This window comes from Enhydra lutris, unplaced genomic scaffold (genome assembly GCF_002288905.1).
Source record: "Enhydra lutris kenyoni isolate GAN:26980312 unplaced genomic scaffold, ASM228890v2 scaffoldscaffold25, whole genome shotgun sequence".
Classification (NCBI taxonomy): domain Eukaryota; kingdom Metazoa; phylum Chordata; class Mammalia; order Carnivora; family Mustelidae; genus Enhydra; species Enhydra lutris.
This window is the reverse complement of record NW_019154109.1, coordinates 18,584,131-18,598,977: the sequence shown is the minus strand read 5'-3', so window position 1 is coordinate 18,598,977 and position 14,847 is coordinate 18,584,131. Positions and strand designations below refer to the sequence as shown.

The window sequence follows — 14,847 nt, the reverse complement described above, 5'->3', positions numbered from 1 at the left end:
TTTAATTTGAAATAAAACATATATTTGAAAAAAAGACCCACACAAACCTACCCCAAAAGTATAACTTAATGAGTGTATTAGTTTTCTGTGGCTGCTCTTACCAATTGCCACAACTTGGTGACTTGAAACAATATATACTTATTCTGGAGGTCAGAAGTCCATAAGCATTTTTTACAAGGCTGAAGACTAGATATAGACTGGGCAGCGGTCCTTCTGGAGGCTCTAGGGGAAGACATGTGTCCTTGCCTTTTCCAGCTTCTAGAGTGACGTTCCTTGCATTGCTTGAGCTATAGAATGTCCTCCATCTTCCAAGGCAGCAGCGTAGCACCATGTATTGCCGCTTTCTTCCTTTGCCTCTCTTTCAAAGATACTGTTGGCTTCGTTGAAGACCCTCCCGGATAATGTAGGATAATCTCGCATAGCAGATCCTGACTCACACTTGCGAAGTGTGCTTTGCCAGAGAAGTAACATTCAGAGCCATTTTTGCAGTCTGCCACAATGGCCATATGAGCAAAGATGGGAAATAAAAATTTGTGAGATATCGTAGAAACCCCTCCGTGTGTCTTGTCCCAATCTCACTGCCCTCCTTTGCCCCCCAAAGTAACCACTAGCCTGTTGTGGTTTTTATCCCTTCCTTATGTTTTATTACGGCTTTATCACCAAATGTGTATCCTCAGACATGAGAGTTTAGTCTTGCCCATCCTCCCTCCCCCCCCCAATTAATGGAGTTTTTAACTCTCCTTTAATCTAAAAGTTGATCTTTCACTTTCATTTTCTTAAAATTTCTCTGTTGAAGAGGCCAGGGCATTTGACCTGCAGAGTTCCCCCCACTCTGGACATTACAGACTGCGTACTCTCAGAGCGGTTCATCATGTCTCTCTGCCCTTTGCATCTTATGCGAATTCACAGCTGGATGCAGAGACTTAATCAGACCCCGGTTCAATGCCTGTGACACCTGTAGGTGGTGTGCTCTTCATGGGGAGGCTCATGTGTCCGGTTGTCTCTGTGTTCTGTGAGCAGCTGTTGACGCTCATTACCTAAATCCATTCATCGCTGGGGGTCGCAAAATGATGATCTGTGATTTTTTTTTAAGATTTTATTTATTTATTTGACAGACAGAGATTACAAGTAGGCAGAGAGGCAGGCAGAGAGAGAGGAGGAAGCAGGCTCCCTGCTGAGCAGAGAGCCCGATGTGGGGCTCGATCCCAGGACCCTGAGATCATGACCTAAGCCGAAGGCAGAGGCTTTAACCCACTGAGCCACCCAGGTGCCCCTGATCTGTGATTTTTGTCATCTCTTTTTTACATTCAGTCATTGGAATACTTACATAAAGTGATGCTTTCTCTCATCTCTTATTGATGACTGATGATGGAGTTTATATAGGAGCTTGATTCTTTCCTTTCATTCACCAGTTTTCAAAATAAAGAATTGATGTCTATCTTTTTAAAATGTCATTATAATCAAATGTATTTAAACATCTGGTGGGTTTCTTTCTTTCCTTCCTTTCTTTCTTTTTTCTTAGAGAGAAAGAGCTCAAGCGGAGGGTACAGGAGGAGGTGGAGAGGGAGAGAGAGAATCTTAAGCAGGCTCCATGCCCAGAGCAGAGCCTGTTACGGGTCTCAATCTCAACCCTGATATCATGACCTGAGCTGAAATCAAGAGTCAGATGCTTAACCGACAGAACCACCCAAGCATCCCTATTAGTGGATCTCAATCAATTGCAGTTATAATCCTTTAGGAAGCTAGAATAGTTCCATTTGGGGTCTTTGGGAGTCTCTTTAGTTTGGCTTCTGGAATCTTTCTGAATAATTAGTAGTTGTACATAGTGTCCTTTCTATGTAGTATAAGATGTCCCATACTTACCTTAAATATTTCCTGGCCGAAGCCTGGAATCTAATGATAAGCTGGTGCTAGGTTGCTCATTGCTCAGGATTGCATTCCTAGCTTGCCCTCCTTCCTAGGCTTTCTCAGTGGACAGAGCTAGGGACACCCACAATCCTGATTCTGTGTGTGTGTGTATGTGTGTGTGTGTGTGTGTGTGTGTGTGTGTGTGTCTTGGGGATACCTTGTCACTTAGTTTTGTTTGTGAGTATTGTCTGTAGGTTTTTAGTTTGGCCATCTTGTTGTTCTGGTTTTTTTATGTGTAGATTTGGAAAGATTAAAATATCTTGCCACCTCCACTGCCATCTTCCAAGAAAGTTTATGATTGGCACCATTTTTTGAAATTTAGCGTCAGCGGTTGATGTCCATCAAGAGCTAGTTTGCATTACAGTCAACCGACGTTCCTCAGTACCCAGCCAGTTGGAGCCAGGAGAATCGCTCGGTTAGACTCCTTATATATTGCATATAGAAATTTTGAGATCGAATTATCTTTTAGAAAATAGACTTTTGCTCACTTCTCTCTATTTCCCATCATGTTGTACTTCCTTCCTCAGTGATCCATGAGTCCCATCGGCTCACCCCTTATTATCCCTATTCATGTAGGCAATTTACAAACACTAAAAAAATCAACACTTGGGTTCCTCTGAGCATTGGTTTGTATTATATACTAGACTTGACTCTGAATATGCTTTGTCTATTTTTAATATTCAGTTCCACCCTCAAAATAAGATTTGGCACCATTGAGAAAGTATTGCCAAGAGGGAGCTGCAAGTCCTAACGACAGTTCCCAAATACGATTTGGGTGTTCTGGAGCAGCTATGCCCATCCATGCCCACAATACTTAAAAATTTTTACCATGGAGAAAGGCACTTTTTTTTTCAGGTAAACTACAAAAATTCTGCGTCTCACCAAATCTGCAACTATAGGTATGAGGATATTTAGCTCTCTTCCCAAAGTAAATGATCTTAACTAGACAATGTTCCTTTAGGATCCCACTTCACAGAATAAAATATTGGAATTTAATGAAGGGGTTCTATTTTATTATTAAGTGTTGAAATGTAATATGTGGGTGACAATACATGCTTCCCGTGAACACTGGTTATCTTTTGAAATCTGAATTCTTTTAGAATAGCAGTCTGGTTTTTAGTTCACAACCCTGGCTTGACCGTAGAAGCACCTAGATTTTTAAAAATTTGGATGATACCTAGGATCTAGATAAAATTTTCTGATTGATAGGTCTGGGCTTGGGCCCAAACATCTTTGTTTTTAACCATTCACCCAGTGTTTTTAATGTATAGGCTTACTGTGTCTACTTAGTTCATAAGCCTATGAGTCACATGATTAAGTTTCACTGGTTTTCATTAGCACAAATACTGGGACCATTTCCTTTAAAACACAAAGTTAAAAAGAAACCAGCTCCAACAACCAAAGCTAAATAATTACATAAATTAATGCCAGTTCTAGTGAGCCTAGCATAAATGTATACATATAGACCAAAGAGCCAAACAGCGATTAAAGCCACAGAGCCAGAACTTGAACTAGGATCCCTAATGGAGATTAATATTTTCTTCAGCAGTCTGCCAGCTGAATCATGGTCTAATTAAATAGTTCAGATTTAGTGAGTTTGCATTTAAAGTATTAGCAGATCCGAGAATGGGTAAAGCTAAAATGAGTTAGAATCTTTTCTGTAAATGGGAAGTTAAATTATCATAGTAATTTGATTAAATCATTTTTAACTCTCTCTAGCTAAATCACAGCCTTTAAAGAATAGTTTGAAGTCTTAATTGCTGTTTGTGAGCGTATCTCTCTGCTATTTGTTCTCGCCTCATTTCCTGTGACATCCTATAATATATCTCCTGCCGGGCCAGAGTAGTGGGGAAGGCAAGGCTTGGAGTTGGGGCTGAGGTGGCTCAGCAGCTCACTTCAAGCATTTAAAGATCCGCATAGAGAGGAGGGACATTTATTCTGTATCATTCCAGTATTTAGAACCAGGACCAAAGGACAGGAGTTGTAGACAGATTTGGAAAAAATCTGAAGAAGACATTTGTAAGGATTAGTTCTGTCCCTTGTGAAATAGAGTGCTCTACATACATCTGGAAATGTCTTCCTTAGGAACGTAGAGAAGATTTTTTTTTTTAAGATTTTATTTGTATGTATTTATTTGATAGAGAAAGAGAGATCACAGGTAGGTAGGGAGGCAGGCAGAGAGAGAGGGGGAAGCAGGCTCCCCACTGAGCAGAGAACCCGATGCGGGGCTCGATCCCAGGACCCTGAGATCATGATCTGAGCTGAAGGCAGAGGCTTTAACCCACTGAGTCACCCAGAAGCCCCAGAAATGTAGAGCAGATCCTTGATGATGATCGAAGGTTGAATAAGATGGACTCAGAAGATCATTTTAACTTTTTGGGGGGGAAAGCAAGGTAAATGCCACTTGCAGTGGTATGCATTCTAGCAGCATATTTTGATACAAAGAAACCCAAGTTAGGCCCAACTCTGACCCTCCCGGTGCCACGTGACTTACAGCAGTTGGGAGAAGAGAGGGGAGACAGTGTTCAGAAAGTGCTTATCACAAAGAAATAGAAGCCTCACCCCAAACAGGTACTTAATATGTGGTTTATTTATTATATTTATTTTGCTTCTTTTGGTGGGGGGGTCTGGTGGGAAGATAGCTATTTTGTTTTAATATTGTTTGTAAAGATGCAATTCTCTTCTCCCCATCCATTTGTTCCCATTTTCACTTTGAGTGCTTTGAGTCCCAGGTCAAATTGGGTAAGTCCACCTTATCTCCCTTCCCTCATGTGCAAAGTCAGTTTTTTGTGTCCTGGGACGCTCACCATTCGTGTGAGTCCAGACCCACCATTTTCCCTTAAGATAGCATTTCAGAAGAAAAATAGGAAAAAAAAAAATTTCAGTGCACATTGTGATTTCCATGACAGTTTTTCCCTCACTCACATTGCCCGCTGATAGACATCTTTGGAAATGATGCATGCTTGTTGCTGTGAGAAGACACATAGGGAGTGGATGGGATTGTCATGCTGAAAGGGGCCAGAGTGGAGAGAAGCCTGGGTAGGATCAATCCATAGGGACAGATTAGCTTGTGTGTTGAGAAATGTTCTGAGTTCCACACCAGGGACATTATCAACCTTAACAACCTGGAAGAACTCCTCCTCTCAGTTCAACTAGCAGGAGTTGAGTCTTGAGTGGTAAAAGCTCCCAAGCCACTGTATTTCTCTTTTCAAGAAACGTGTCATTAACCCCCTCATGTAAACAGTGGTCAGTTTATTAACGATGTGGTGAAACGATTTCAAAATGACAATGTAAGAGAAAAAAACAACAAAATACAAACAAGTTTTTAAATATGGTCCTGATTATAGCTGTTAGCCTTTTTAATTACATCGCCGTGATTTTTTTTATCATGTTTAGTCACTTCATTTTTAATTACATTTCCTTTCTCTTTTTGTACATGTGACCTGATATTTGAATTATATGAAACATTAGGCTAACTACATATATCTTAGAGCTCTGCATTCTCAGAGAACAAGAATTATTAAACATGAGGAATCCCCCAAAGACTCCATTATGTGTAATTAACAGATAAACTGTCATCAGAATCAATAAAACGTGCTAAATGATTCAAACTTGTATATAATTAAGTGTCTGTTTTAGAGCTAGAGCAGTAACTTTTCTTTTTCCCCCACATCTCACATTTCTCAAAAGAATAATTGTGACAACCCTGTTAACCCTTTCCTTTCTTGATTGAATTAGATTTTTAAATGAGTCACTTAAGGGCAAAGTTCACCTTCACAAATGTGAAAGATATTTCAGAACTCATTAATCTAAAGACTTCATTTGTTTTTCAGTAGAAGCAGACTATGTAAGGATGTTTTAATGAACTGTTACCAGTACACTGAAAATCTTGAAAGGATAAGCAGTTTGTTGTGATTTCTGTGGAGTTTACACCTGAATGTAGTGTTAAATTCCATGTATTTATACTGAGTTCTTAAAACCTCGGTCATTTCCTTTTTTTTTTTTTTTCTCCTTTTGGGAAATACAGGCTTTTTGAGGGCAAGATCATAATTTTAGACAATGTTTTTCCTCCATAGCACTTAGAATAGTACTTTTAATAGATGACCTTTGATAATTGTTGAATGGGTGAAAAAATATGTGAATGAGATAATGAATAAAGTAACCAAGATTGCCATCTGTCAAAAGCAACTCTTCTCTGATCGCTCCATCTTAAGAGGAAAGAAAACCTGCACTTTAAAATAATGCATTTTTTTGGCAGTAATTTCTGTGTTTTAAATCCATATTAGAAATCATCTCCTGTAGGGAAATTTAGAAAAAAGTAGAGATTTTGGAAATGGTTCAGAGCAAATCACAGCTTAGAGCCTCGGGAAGTTCAAGTATAGTATGTTAACTTCCCCCAAATCGGTTTTGGTTATTAGTGACCTGATTCCATGTTTTGCTTTGTCGCCCAGACTCCATGCACATAGAAGATGGGGAGGCCGTCCAGAAACTTCAGGACGTCTTACACGAGGCGCTGCAGGATTACGAGGCCGGCCAGCACATGGAAGACCCGCGCCGGGCGGGCAAGATGCTGATGACGTTGCCGCTGCTGAGGCAGACCTCCACCAAGGCCGTGCAGCACTTCTACAACATCAAACTGGAAGGCAAAGTCCCCATGCACAAACTTTTTTTGGAAATGCTCGAGGCCAAGGTCTGACTAAAAGCTCCCTGGGCCTTCCTGTCCTGCACGCCGAAAAAGGGAAAATCAACTCCAGAGTGATGTCGAAGAAACATAGAGTTTAGTTACCAACATCAAAAATCAACAGACTGCACTGATCATTTAGCAGCAAGACTATGAAGCAGCTTTCAGATTCCTCCACATCTTCCTGATGAGTTTCTCTGGCCCTTTTCTCACCTTCCTTCTCTCCTAATTTTTTTTTTTTTTTCTCTCTCCCTTATTTGTCCTCTCCCTCATTTCTCAGCTTCCTTCATTACCGGTTCCCTTTCTCCTTTATTTCCTTCCTTCCTTCTGTCCTGCCTCCCTCCTCCTCACCTCCTTCTCTTTTCCCGTCCTTCCCCTCTCTCCTAAATTGAAAATATCTCTAGTTGTAAGGAAATTGTCCTACTCCCTTCCTCCGTCCCTCCCTGTGTCCCTCCCTCTCTCCCTCCCTTCCTTCCTTCCTTCTGCTGCTGAACTTTTAAAAGAGGTCTCTAACTGAAGAGAGAGAAAAGCCAGCCCTGCCAAAGGATGGAGATCCATAATATGGATACCAGTGAGCTTGTTGTGAACCATAACGTCCCCAATGACTAAGGAATCAAAGAGAGAGAACCATCGTACCTAAAAGTACAGTGCAACACGGACACATTGACTGAGTGCAGTATTAGGTTTCACGGGAGCAGCCGCTAATTAGACAACTTAAGCAACGTGGCATCGGCTGCTTCTTCTCATTGCTTTTCCATCTAGATCAGTTACAGCCATTTGATTCCTTAATTGTTTTTTCAAGTCTTCCAGGTATTTGTTAGTTTAGCTACTATGTAACTTTTTCAGGGAATAGTTTAAGCTTTATTCATTCATGCAATACTAAAGAGAAATAAGAATACTGCAATTTTGTGCTGGCTTTGAACAATTATGAACAATAATGAAGGACAAATGAATCCTGAAGGAAGATTTTTAAAAAATGTTTTGTTTCTTCTTACAAATGGAGATTTTTTTGTACCAGCTTTACCACTTTTCAGCCATTTATTAATATGGGAATTTAACTTACTCAAGCAATAGTTGAAGGGAAGGTGCATATTATCACGGATGCAATTTATGTTGTGTGCCAGTCTGGTCCCAAGCATCAGTTTCTTACACGAGCTCCAGTTTCCCTAAATGTTCACTGACACAAAGGATTAGATTACACCTGCCGTGACTCCGGTGGTCACGTGTAGAAAGCACCGCACACGGAGTACAGATCCGTAGAATGATCAGGAGTGCACCTCTCTACCTGGGAGGTCCAGTTGCCATAGGATTTCTAGCTGCCGTGGTGGTTAGGAACGAGATACTGCCTGTTTGCAGAGTTACAGACCTTGTCTCGGAAGGAGCTGTGAGCCAGTATTCATTTAAGAGGCAATAAGGCAAATGCCAGAATTTGGGGAAAACAAAAAACAAAAAACAAAACCCAAAACCATCAAAGACAGCAGACGCCTGACCAAATTCTAAAACGTAATCTTTATGAGTTGATTCATTTAGGACTGTTTGTTTAAATTAAGCTGCAGTTTTTACCAAGAGCTAAGCCAATATGTGTGCTTTTTCAACCAGTATTGTCACAGCAAGAAAGTCAGTCAGGTTCCAGACTGTTAAGAGGTGTAATCTAATGAAGAAATCAATTAGATGCCCCCGAAATCTACAGTCGCTGAATAACCAATAAACAGTAACCTCCATCAAATGCTATACCAATGGACCAGTGTTAGTAGCTGCTCCCTGTACTATGTGAACAGTCTTATTCTATGTACACAGATGTAATTAAAATTGTAATCCTAACAAACAAAAGAGATGTAGTTCAGCTTTTCAATGTTTCATGTTTGCTGTGCTTTTCTGAATTTTATGTTGCATTCAAAGACTGTTGTCTTGTTCTTCTTGTGGTGTTTGGATTCTTGTGGTGTGTGCTTTTAGACACAGGGTAGAATTAGAGACAATATTGGATGTACAATTCCTCAGGAGACTACAGTAGTATATTCTATTCCTTACCAGTAATAAGGTTCTTCCTAATAATAATTAAGAGATTGAAACTCCAAACAAGTACTCATTATGAACAGAAACACATCAAAATCATAATATTTTCAAAACAAGGAATAATTTCTCTAATGGTTTATTATAGAATACCAATGTATAGCTTAGAAATAAAACTTTGAATATTTCAAGAATATAGATAAGTCTAATTTTTAAATGCTGTATATATGGCTTTCACTCAACCATCTCTCAGATGTTGTTATTAACTAGCTCTGTGTTGTTGCAAAACTTTTTGGTGCGGACACGTTTCCAAAACTATTGCTACTTTGTGTGCTTTAAACAAAATACCTTGGGTTGATGGTTCATCAGCCTCGTGCTAGGAATACTGTGTATCTATCATTAGCTATATGGGACTATATCGTAGATTGTGGTTTCTCAGTAGAGAAGTGGCTGTAGTGTGATTCTAGATAAATCATCATTAGCAATTCATCAGATGGTCAATAACTTGAAATTTATAGCTGTGATAGGAGTTCAGAAATTGGCACATCCCTTTAAAAAAAAATAACAACAGAAAATACAACTCCTGGGAACAAAAGGTGCTGATTCTATAAGATTATTTATATATGTAAGTATTTAAAAAGATTATTTTCCAGAAAGTTTGTGCAGGGTTTAAGTTGCTACTATTCAACCACACTATATATAAGTAAAAATATATAACAATATATCCGTTGTTTTCACTGTATCACATTAAAGTACTTGGGCTTCAGAACTCAGAGCCAACCAACTGAAAACACGAGATGGAGATGTGAGAAAAGAATCTAGTACAAATTTTAGTTTTCAGTTTAAGTGACTCTCGGCGTTACCGAGTACACGAATCTCACACATAGGAAACACGACTTAAAACATAGATCTAAAAGAACTGCACGGGCTTTAGGGCAAAATGTTCATCTTAAACCTCGCTCGAGGTAAGTTTTTTCAAGTTTCAAGCAAGACCATTTACTTAATGTGAAGTTTTGGAAAGTTATAAGAGTGTATGTTTTCTCCATATGATTTAAATTTTTATTTTGCTTCTTTTAGGTTTGTTCTTATTTAAAGCAATAGGATTGTGTGACTACCTGTAGTTACACTTGTGTTTCAATCAGATCAGATTGTTGTATTTATTCCACTATTTTGCATTTAAATGATAACATAAAAGATATGAAATATTTAAAACTGCTATTTTTCTTATAGAAGAGAAAATGGGTGTTGGTGATTGTATTTTAATTATTTAAGCGTCTCTGTTTACCTGCCTAGGAAAACATTTTATGGCAGTCTTATGTGCAAAGATCGTAAAAGGACAAAAAATTTAAACTGCTTATCATAATCCAGGAGTTGCATTATAGCCAGTAGTAAAAAGAATAATAATAATAATAAAACCATGTCTATAGCTGTAGATGGGCTTCACATCTGTAAAGCAATCAATTGTATATTTTTGTGATGTGTACCATACTGTGTGCTCCAGCAAATGTCCATTTGTGTAAATGTATTTATTTTATATTGTATATATTGTTAAATGCAAAAAGGAGATATGATTCTGTAACTCCAATCAGTTCAGATGTGTAACTCAAATTATTATGCCTTTCAGGATGATGGTAGAGCAATATTAAACAAGCTTCCACTTTTGATTGCTCGTTCGTATCGTGTTTCTTTTTGTTCCCCCCACGAGAGAACCAAATCAATAAACACTGCCCTTTGTTGCTTCCATTCAAAGAGTGTACCTATTCCCTAAAAATAAAGTAGGAGTTTAAATAAGAGCTATATAAAGGCTTGTCAGAATGAATTCTAGGGTGCCAAGAGACATTTTGCATATTTAAGAGTATGCAAAGTGTCTCGTGGCACATTAGAATTCATTCTGACAAGCCTTTATATAGCTCTTATTTAATCTGAAAGCATCTCCACATCATCCTGCATTACTCAAAATCATCGCCTCGATGTCAATGTCATAACAGAAAACTTTCCCCCTATTTTAAGATCATATTAAAACCTGCTAGAGATACCTATTATTTCCCTCCATCCACAATTAAATCATGGGCTTGCACGGAGCTCGACAGCGAGCCGCAGGCTTTGCGGAGTTGCCGGCCAGATTTCCTGAATGGGAAATCAACAGCGGCGCTCCTAGATCGCTGTGCGTGAGGAGGGGGAGCTGTCTTCGAATCCACGAGGGTTAAGCAGCGCTGCTGACAGCAGATGGCCTGCCCTCGCTCTGCGCGCTCGGAGAGGTCACGGCCCTTGTTGCTCCGGGTCAAGCTGCGCTTCCACCGGACCCTCCTGGAACCATCACCGAGGTGCTAATACGTGCTTTCTGGGCTTCTCGGCCTATCTTGAGAGTGTCCTGTCCTTGTGTTTGCCCACCGTGGTTCTCACCTCTCCGAGGTGGCTGCTTCTCTAGCGCAAGCTGGTGACACAGAGGCCACTAAAAGCAATCCGATTTCGGGGCGTGACATTGCCTAAATCACCAAGCTGCCCTATAGCTTACAGCATCACTCGGTCGTCTTTTCCTGCCTTCATGTCCTTCGAGTGGCCGTAGCTCAGCGTAGGATCCGAGGTGCTTTACCTTCCCTGTTTTCAAAGTCCTCGGGCGGAGCCCACACGATGCAGGGGACAGACCTCACAGGAGAAGGCCTGTCTGTCGTCTTCCAGTGAGGTCCTCGTTTAAAAAATACGTAAGTGACACGCAAACGCTTTTATGAACTTAAATGCCAGATCTCTCTTGCTGGTTTTTATAATTCCGAATTATGACAGAGTAAGTTTGCTGGTATTGATGTGTTTATTAGAGATGCCTCAGGTGTAAAGGAAAAGAAAGCAGGATTTTGACATTTTAACATGTTTATTTCTTGATACAGAAACAATGAATAGCTCCCGACAGATGGGTTATGTGTTTGTGTCAAGGGATCGCTTTTATTTTCACCTGATGTTTATAAAGGACTTTTTGCTTTAAGCTAGTGGTTCCCAAACTAGGCCACAGAGTAGAATCACCTGAAGAGGCTTCACGATTCCTGACGGTCGTATCCCACCCACTGAAGATCGGGGTTTAGTTGTGGCCTGGGCTTTTGAACAGTTCAAAAAATCATTTCCTGGGGCTCCTGCGTGGCTCGGTCAGTTGGGCATCCGACTTGAGCTCAGCTCAGATGTTGAGCTCAGGGTTCTGGGTTCAAGCCCTATGCTGGCCTCCCCGCTGGGCATGGAGCCGACTTAAAAATAGATATGTATCATCTCCAGGTGATTATAATGTGAAGACAACGTGAGAAATGATGCTTTAAGTTTGTATATTTTGTGATGTGCCCTGGAATATCCTAAAAAATTCTTGGCCAAATAGGCCAGAAATATCCTAAAAAATTAAAAACTTTTCCTACATTGGCCCTGAATTTTTGTGAGAGTTTTAGACTATTTTTTTAAATCATGACAAAACAAGTCAGCCTTGTAGTGAAGCACAAGCCCGATAAAATGCACCTGGAATGTTCTGAGCACCACTTCTCCGAACCCTGCCCTCACCTCCCCCCACCTCCAGAAGCCTGGTCCTCTCTTCCCATCCATCCTTCCCCAGTCACATGGGGGACACATTCTGTTCGTTGACTCCCAAGGTACACCTGGTTGTGCCCCATCTGAAAGCATCTCAAAAGCTTGTGCAGAATATCTCATGATCCCCTTTAAAAAAAAACTCATGTGACCCTTTCATGTGCTTTAAAATGAATTTAGGTGGCTCAATTACCTGTTTTTCTCTACAAAAACAAACCAAAAAACACACACGAAAAAAAAAAAAACCCCACAAAAAACAGGAACAAAATTCGAACAAAATTTATTTCTCAGAATGACCTCTCTTCCCTACATTTTCCAAGTTGCAGATTTAAGTAAGTAAGAGGTAGAAATGAGAGTGGAGATAGGATGTCTCACTCTTGGGCCTCTGCAAAAACTTTAGGTACACTTTGCTGGTTGTGAAATTTAATTTGTGATTAGCCTGGAAAAGCAAAGAGATCTGTTTCCGTTTCTTGTTTCATCCGTGATGGTTTACATCCTGAGTGGCTGTTTCCGCCGTCCTGTAGATACAGAAGTGCTTCAGTCAGTGTTTTGGGCCATTTCGAATCTGGAAGTCTAGCTCCTTGGGCCCCTTGGTAGGGTGGAAAAAAAAACCACAATGAAACAAGTAGCAGCAGATTGAATGCCCCCCTCATCTTATTATGAAACAAAACAGAAAAGAAAAGAATTTCAAAATATAATCCCTCTTTCCCAGGAGTATTTGTCTTGTTCTCCATGAAGTTAAAGGTCTGAAATAATGTGCCCATCAGGGGCTCAATGTTGCATGTCCATGCCAGTTGGTCCAAGGGCTTGTTATGATGGTAATGACCTACTGAAACGTGAGCTTGGATTGCAACAATACAATTGCTACCAGCTCACCCGCTGGGAGAAATATTTTATTATTGTCAAATGTCCTCCATAGAGATTTGTTTTGCCTGTTCCTGTTTAAATTAAATTCAAAGCAGAACTGCATTACTATTTCTCTGGAGTATATTTGAAATAAACAACTAGTCTTAAAATTTAGGATTCCTGGCTAGTTCAAATTTGTTTATTAGCAGAAAAATTACAATAGGTGACACCATGGCTGCAGGAATATTAGCGTTGCAGCCTCTCGAGAGATTTGCAGACTAAGTCCGTATCCTAAAACAAACAAACAAACAAAACAAAACCCAGAAAACTCCCTTTTTCATTACAGATGCCAGCCAGATTAATGATGGACTCTGCCGTCAGTTATACAATCTTAAAAAAGAAAAGATGTCCCAATATAGTACTGCATGGCCACAGCATGCCACAGAACTTTGGCTATAAAAAATTTTGCCCCAAGGAAGAAGTGTTTTAAACTTAAGCTCATAAATCAAATGTGTGTGTGTGTGTGTGTGTGTGTGTGTGTATGTAAAAACATTTTTAAACAGCAACATAGTATAAAATAGCACAGAAGACCAAAGCATGAATTAAAGTGCCCTTTGAGCATAATATATACTTTTTCCAATACTATTTTTAAAAAAGAATTAAGTGTCCCAGAATACACGGAATTCCTGGGATCATTTTTGCCAAAGGCCCTCCAATGCAGCTTTGGCAAAGGATCCCACAGCGGTGCAGCTCAGTTAATATGAAAGTTCCATGCAGTCACCTTAACATGGGGCCTCACCCTACCAAAAATGCCTGTTACCTTTGTGAAAAATCACAGAGGCCCATGTGTTCCATGAGGGACTGAACTTTGAAGAGCTGGTTTTGGGAGATGCAAACAAGCTGGTGAGAGGGGTAACCAAGGACCTAACAGGGAAACATTTCAGACTAGCAGGAGCATTAAATCACACCATTCACACTCCAATGCCATCCGCCATGCTCAGTCGAATTTCACAGTTTTGTTGGGAAGTGAGGAACTGTCTGCTATTAAAAGAGCAGTTTCTAAAACAAGGTCTAGAGCTAATACAAGGGTTGGGTTTTTTTCCTTTTAAATATGTGTTTTCATATCATTGCAAATGAAAAATACTAAATATTCATGGTAAAAAAAAACAAACCTGCAGATCGTTTTGTATTAATCTGAGGTTTGTTAATCTCCACTAGACTTGTGTTTTCCTTGGTCTTCTTCCTTTCATGAACAAAATAAATTGACTAGTCTTAAAGTGTCAACTCCATGCTTTCAAATCAAAACAGATATGTAGACTATATTTCTAAGGATATGTATGGCAAAAATCCCTTCCTCCACAGAAATAACTATAAAGGTGAGAATAATTATCAGGCTAGATAAGATGTAAAATTATGCTTAGATATGATGATGTTTTTACATGGAAAGAATTCTATACCACAGGACTTCCTTGCTGTTCTGGTTTAATAAGATTTGGTTGTGCTGAAGTAGACTGGGGATAACAATGAAGGGATGCAGTTTGCCTTACTAGTTTCATGCGTGGATTTGAGTCCATTATACGTGGGTTCAAATCTCAGCTCTGCCACTAACCAGCTATGGGACCTCGTTACTAAAGTTTATTCAACTTCAGTAAATGGGGACTATATGTACTCTCAAGGGATTATTATTAGAATCTAGGTAATATAAGAAAATATCTTGTATTCATTATGCTGAAGATTTTTTTTCCCTTCCCTTGAAAGAGGTTGGCTAAGATTCCAGGATAATCTAATTGAGACTGAAGAGTAATTAGGGCAGGGGCAAAATGTAGGTATTTTGAATCCAGACACAT

The 14,847-nt window shown here is 39.7% G+C and overlaps 1 protein-coding gene across 3 annotated transcripts in view; it reads left to right on the top strand.

Annotated features, from left to right (window-relative positions):
* LOC111151066 (estrogen related receptor gamma) overlaps positions 1-6,812 on the top strand; it is a 229,146-nt gene extending 222,334 nt beyond the window's left edge. For 2 of the 3 annotated variants that reach the window (XM_022508801.1, XM_022508804.1), the window contains one exon: positions 6,360-6,604. In XM_022508801.1, coding sequence (XP_022364509.1) covers positions 6,360-6,604 — 245 coding nt within the window. Of the gene's footprint in view, positions 1-6,359 lie in introns of all 3 variants that reach the window. The other variant, XM_022508802.1, reaches the window with a different exon arrangement.
* Positions 6,813-14,847: the final 8,035 nt, after the last annotated feature.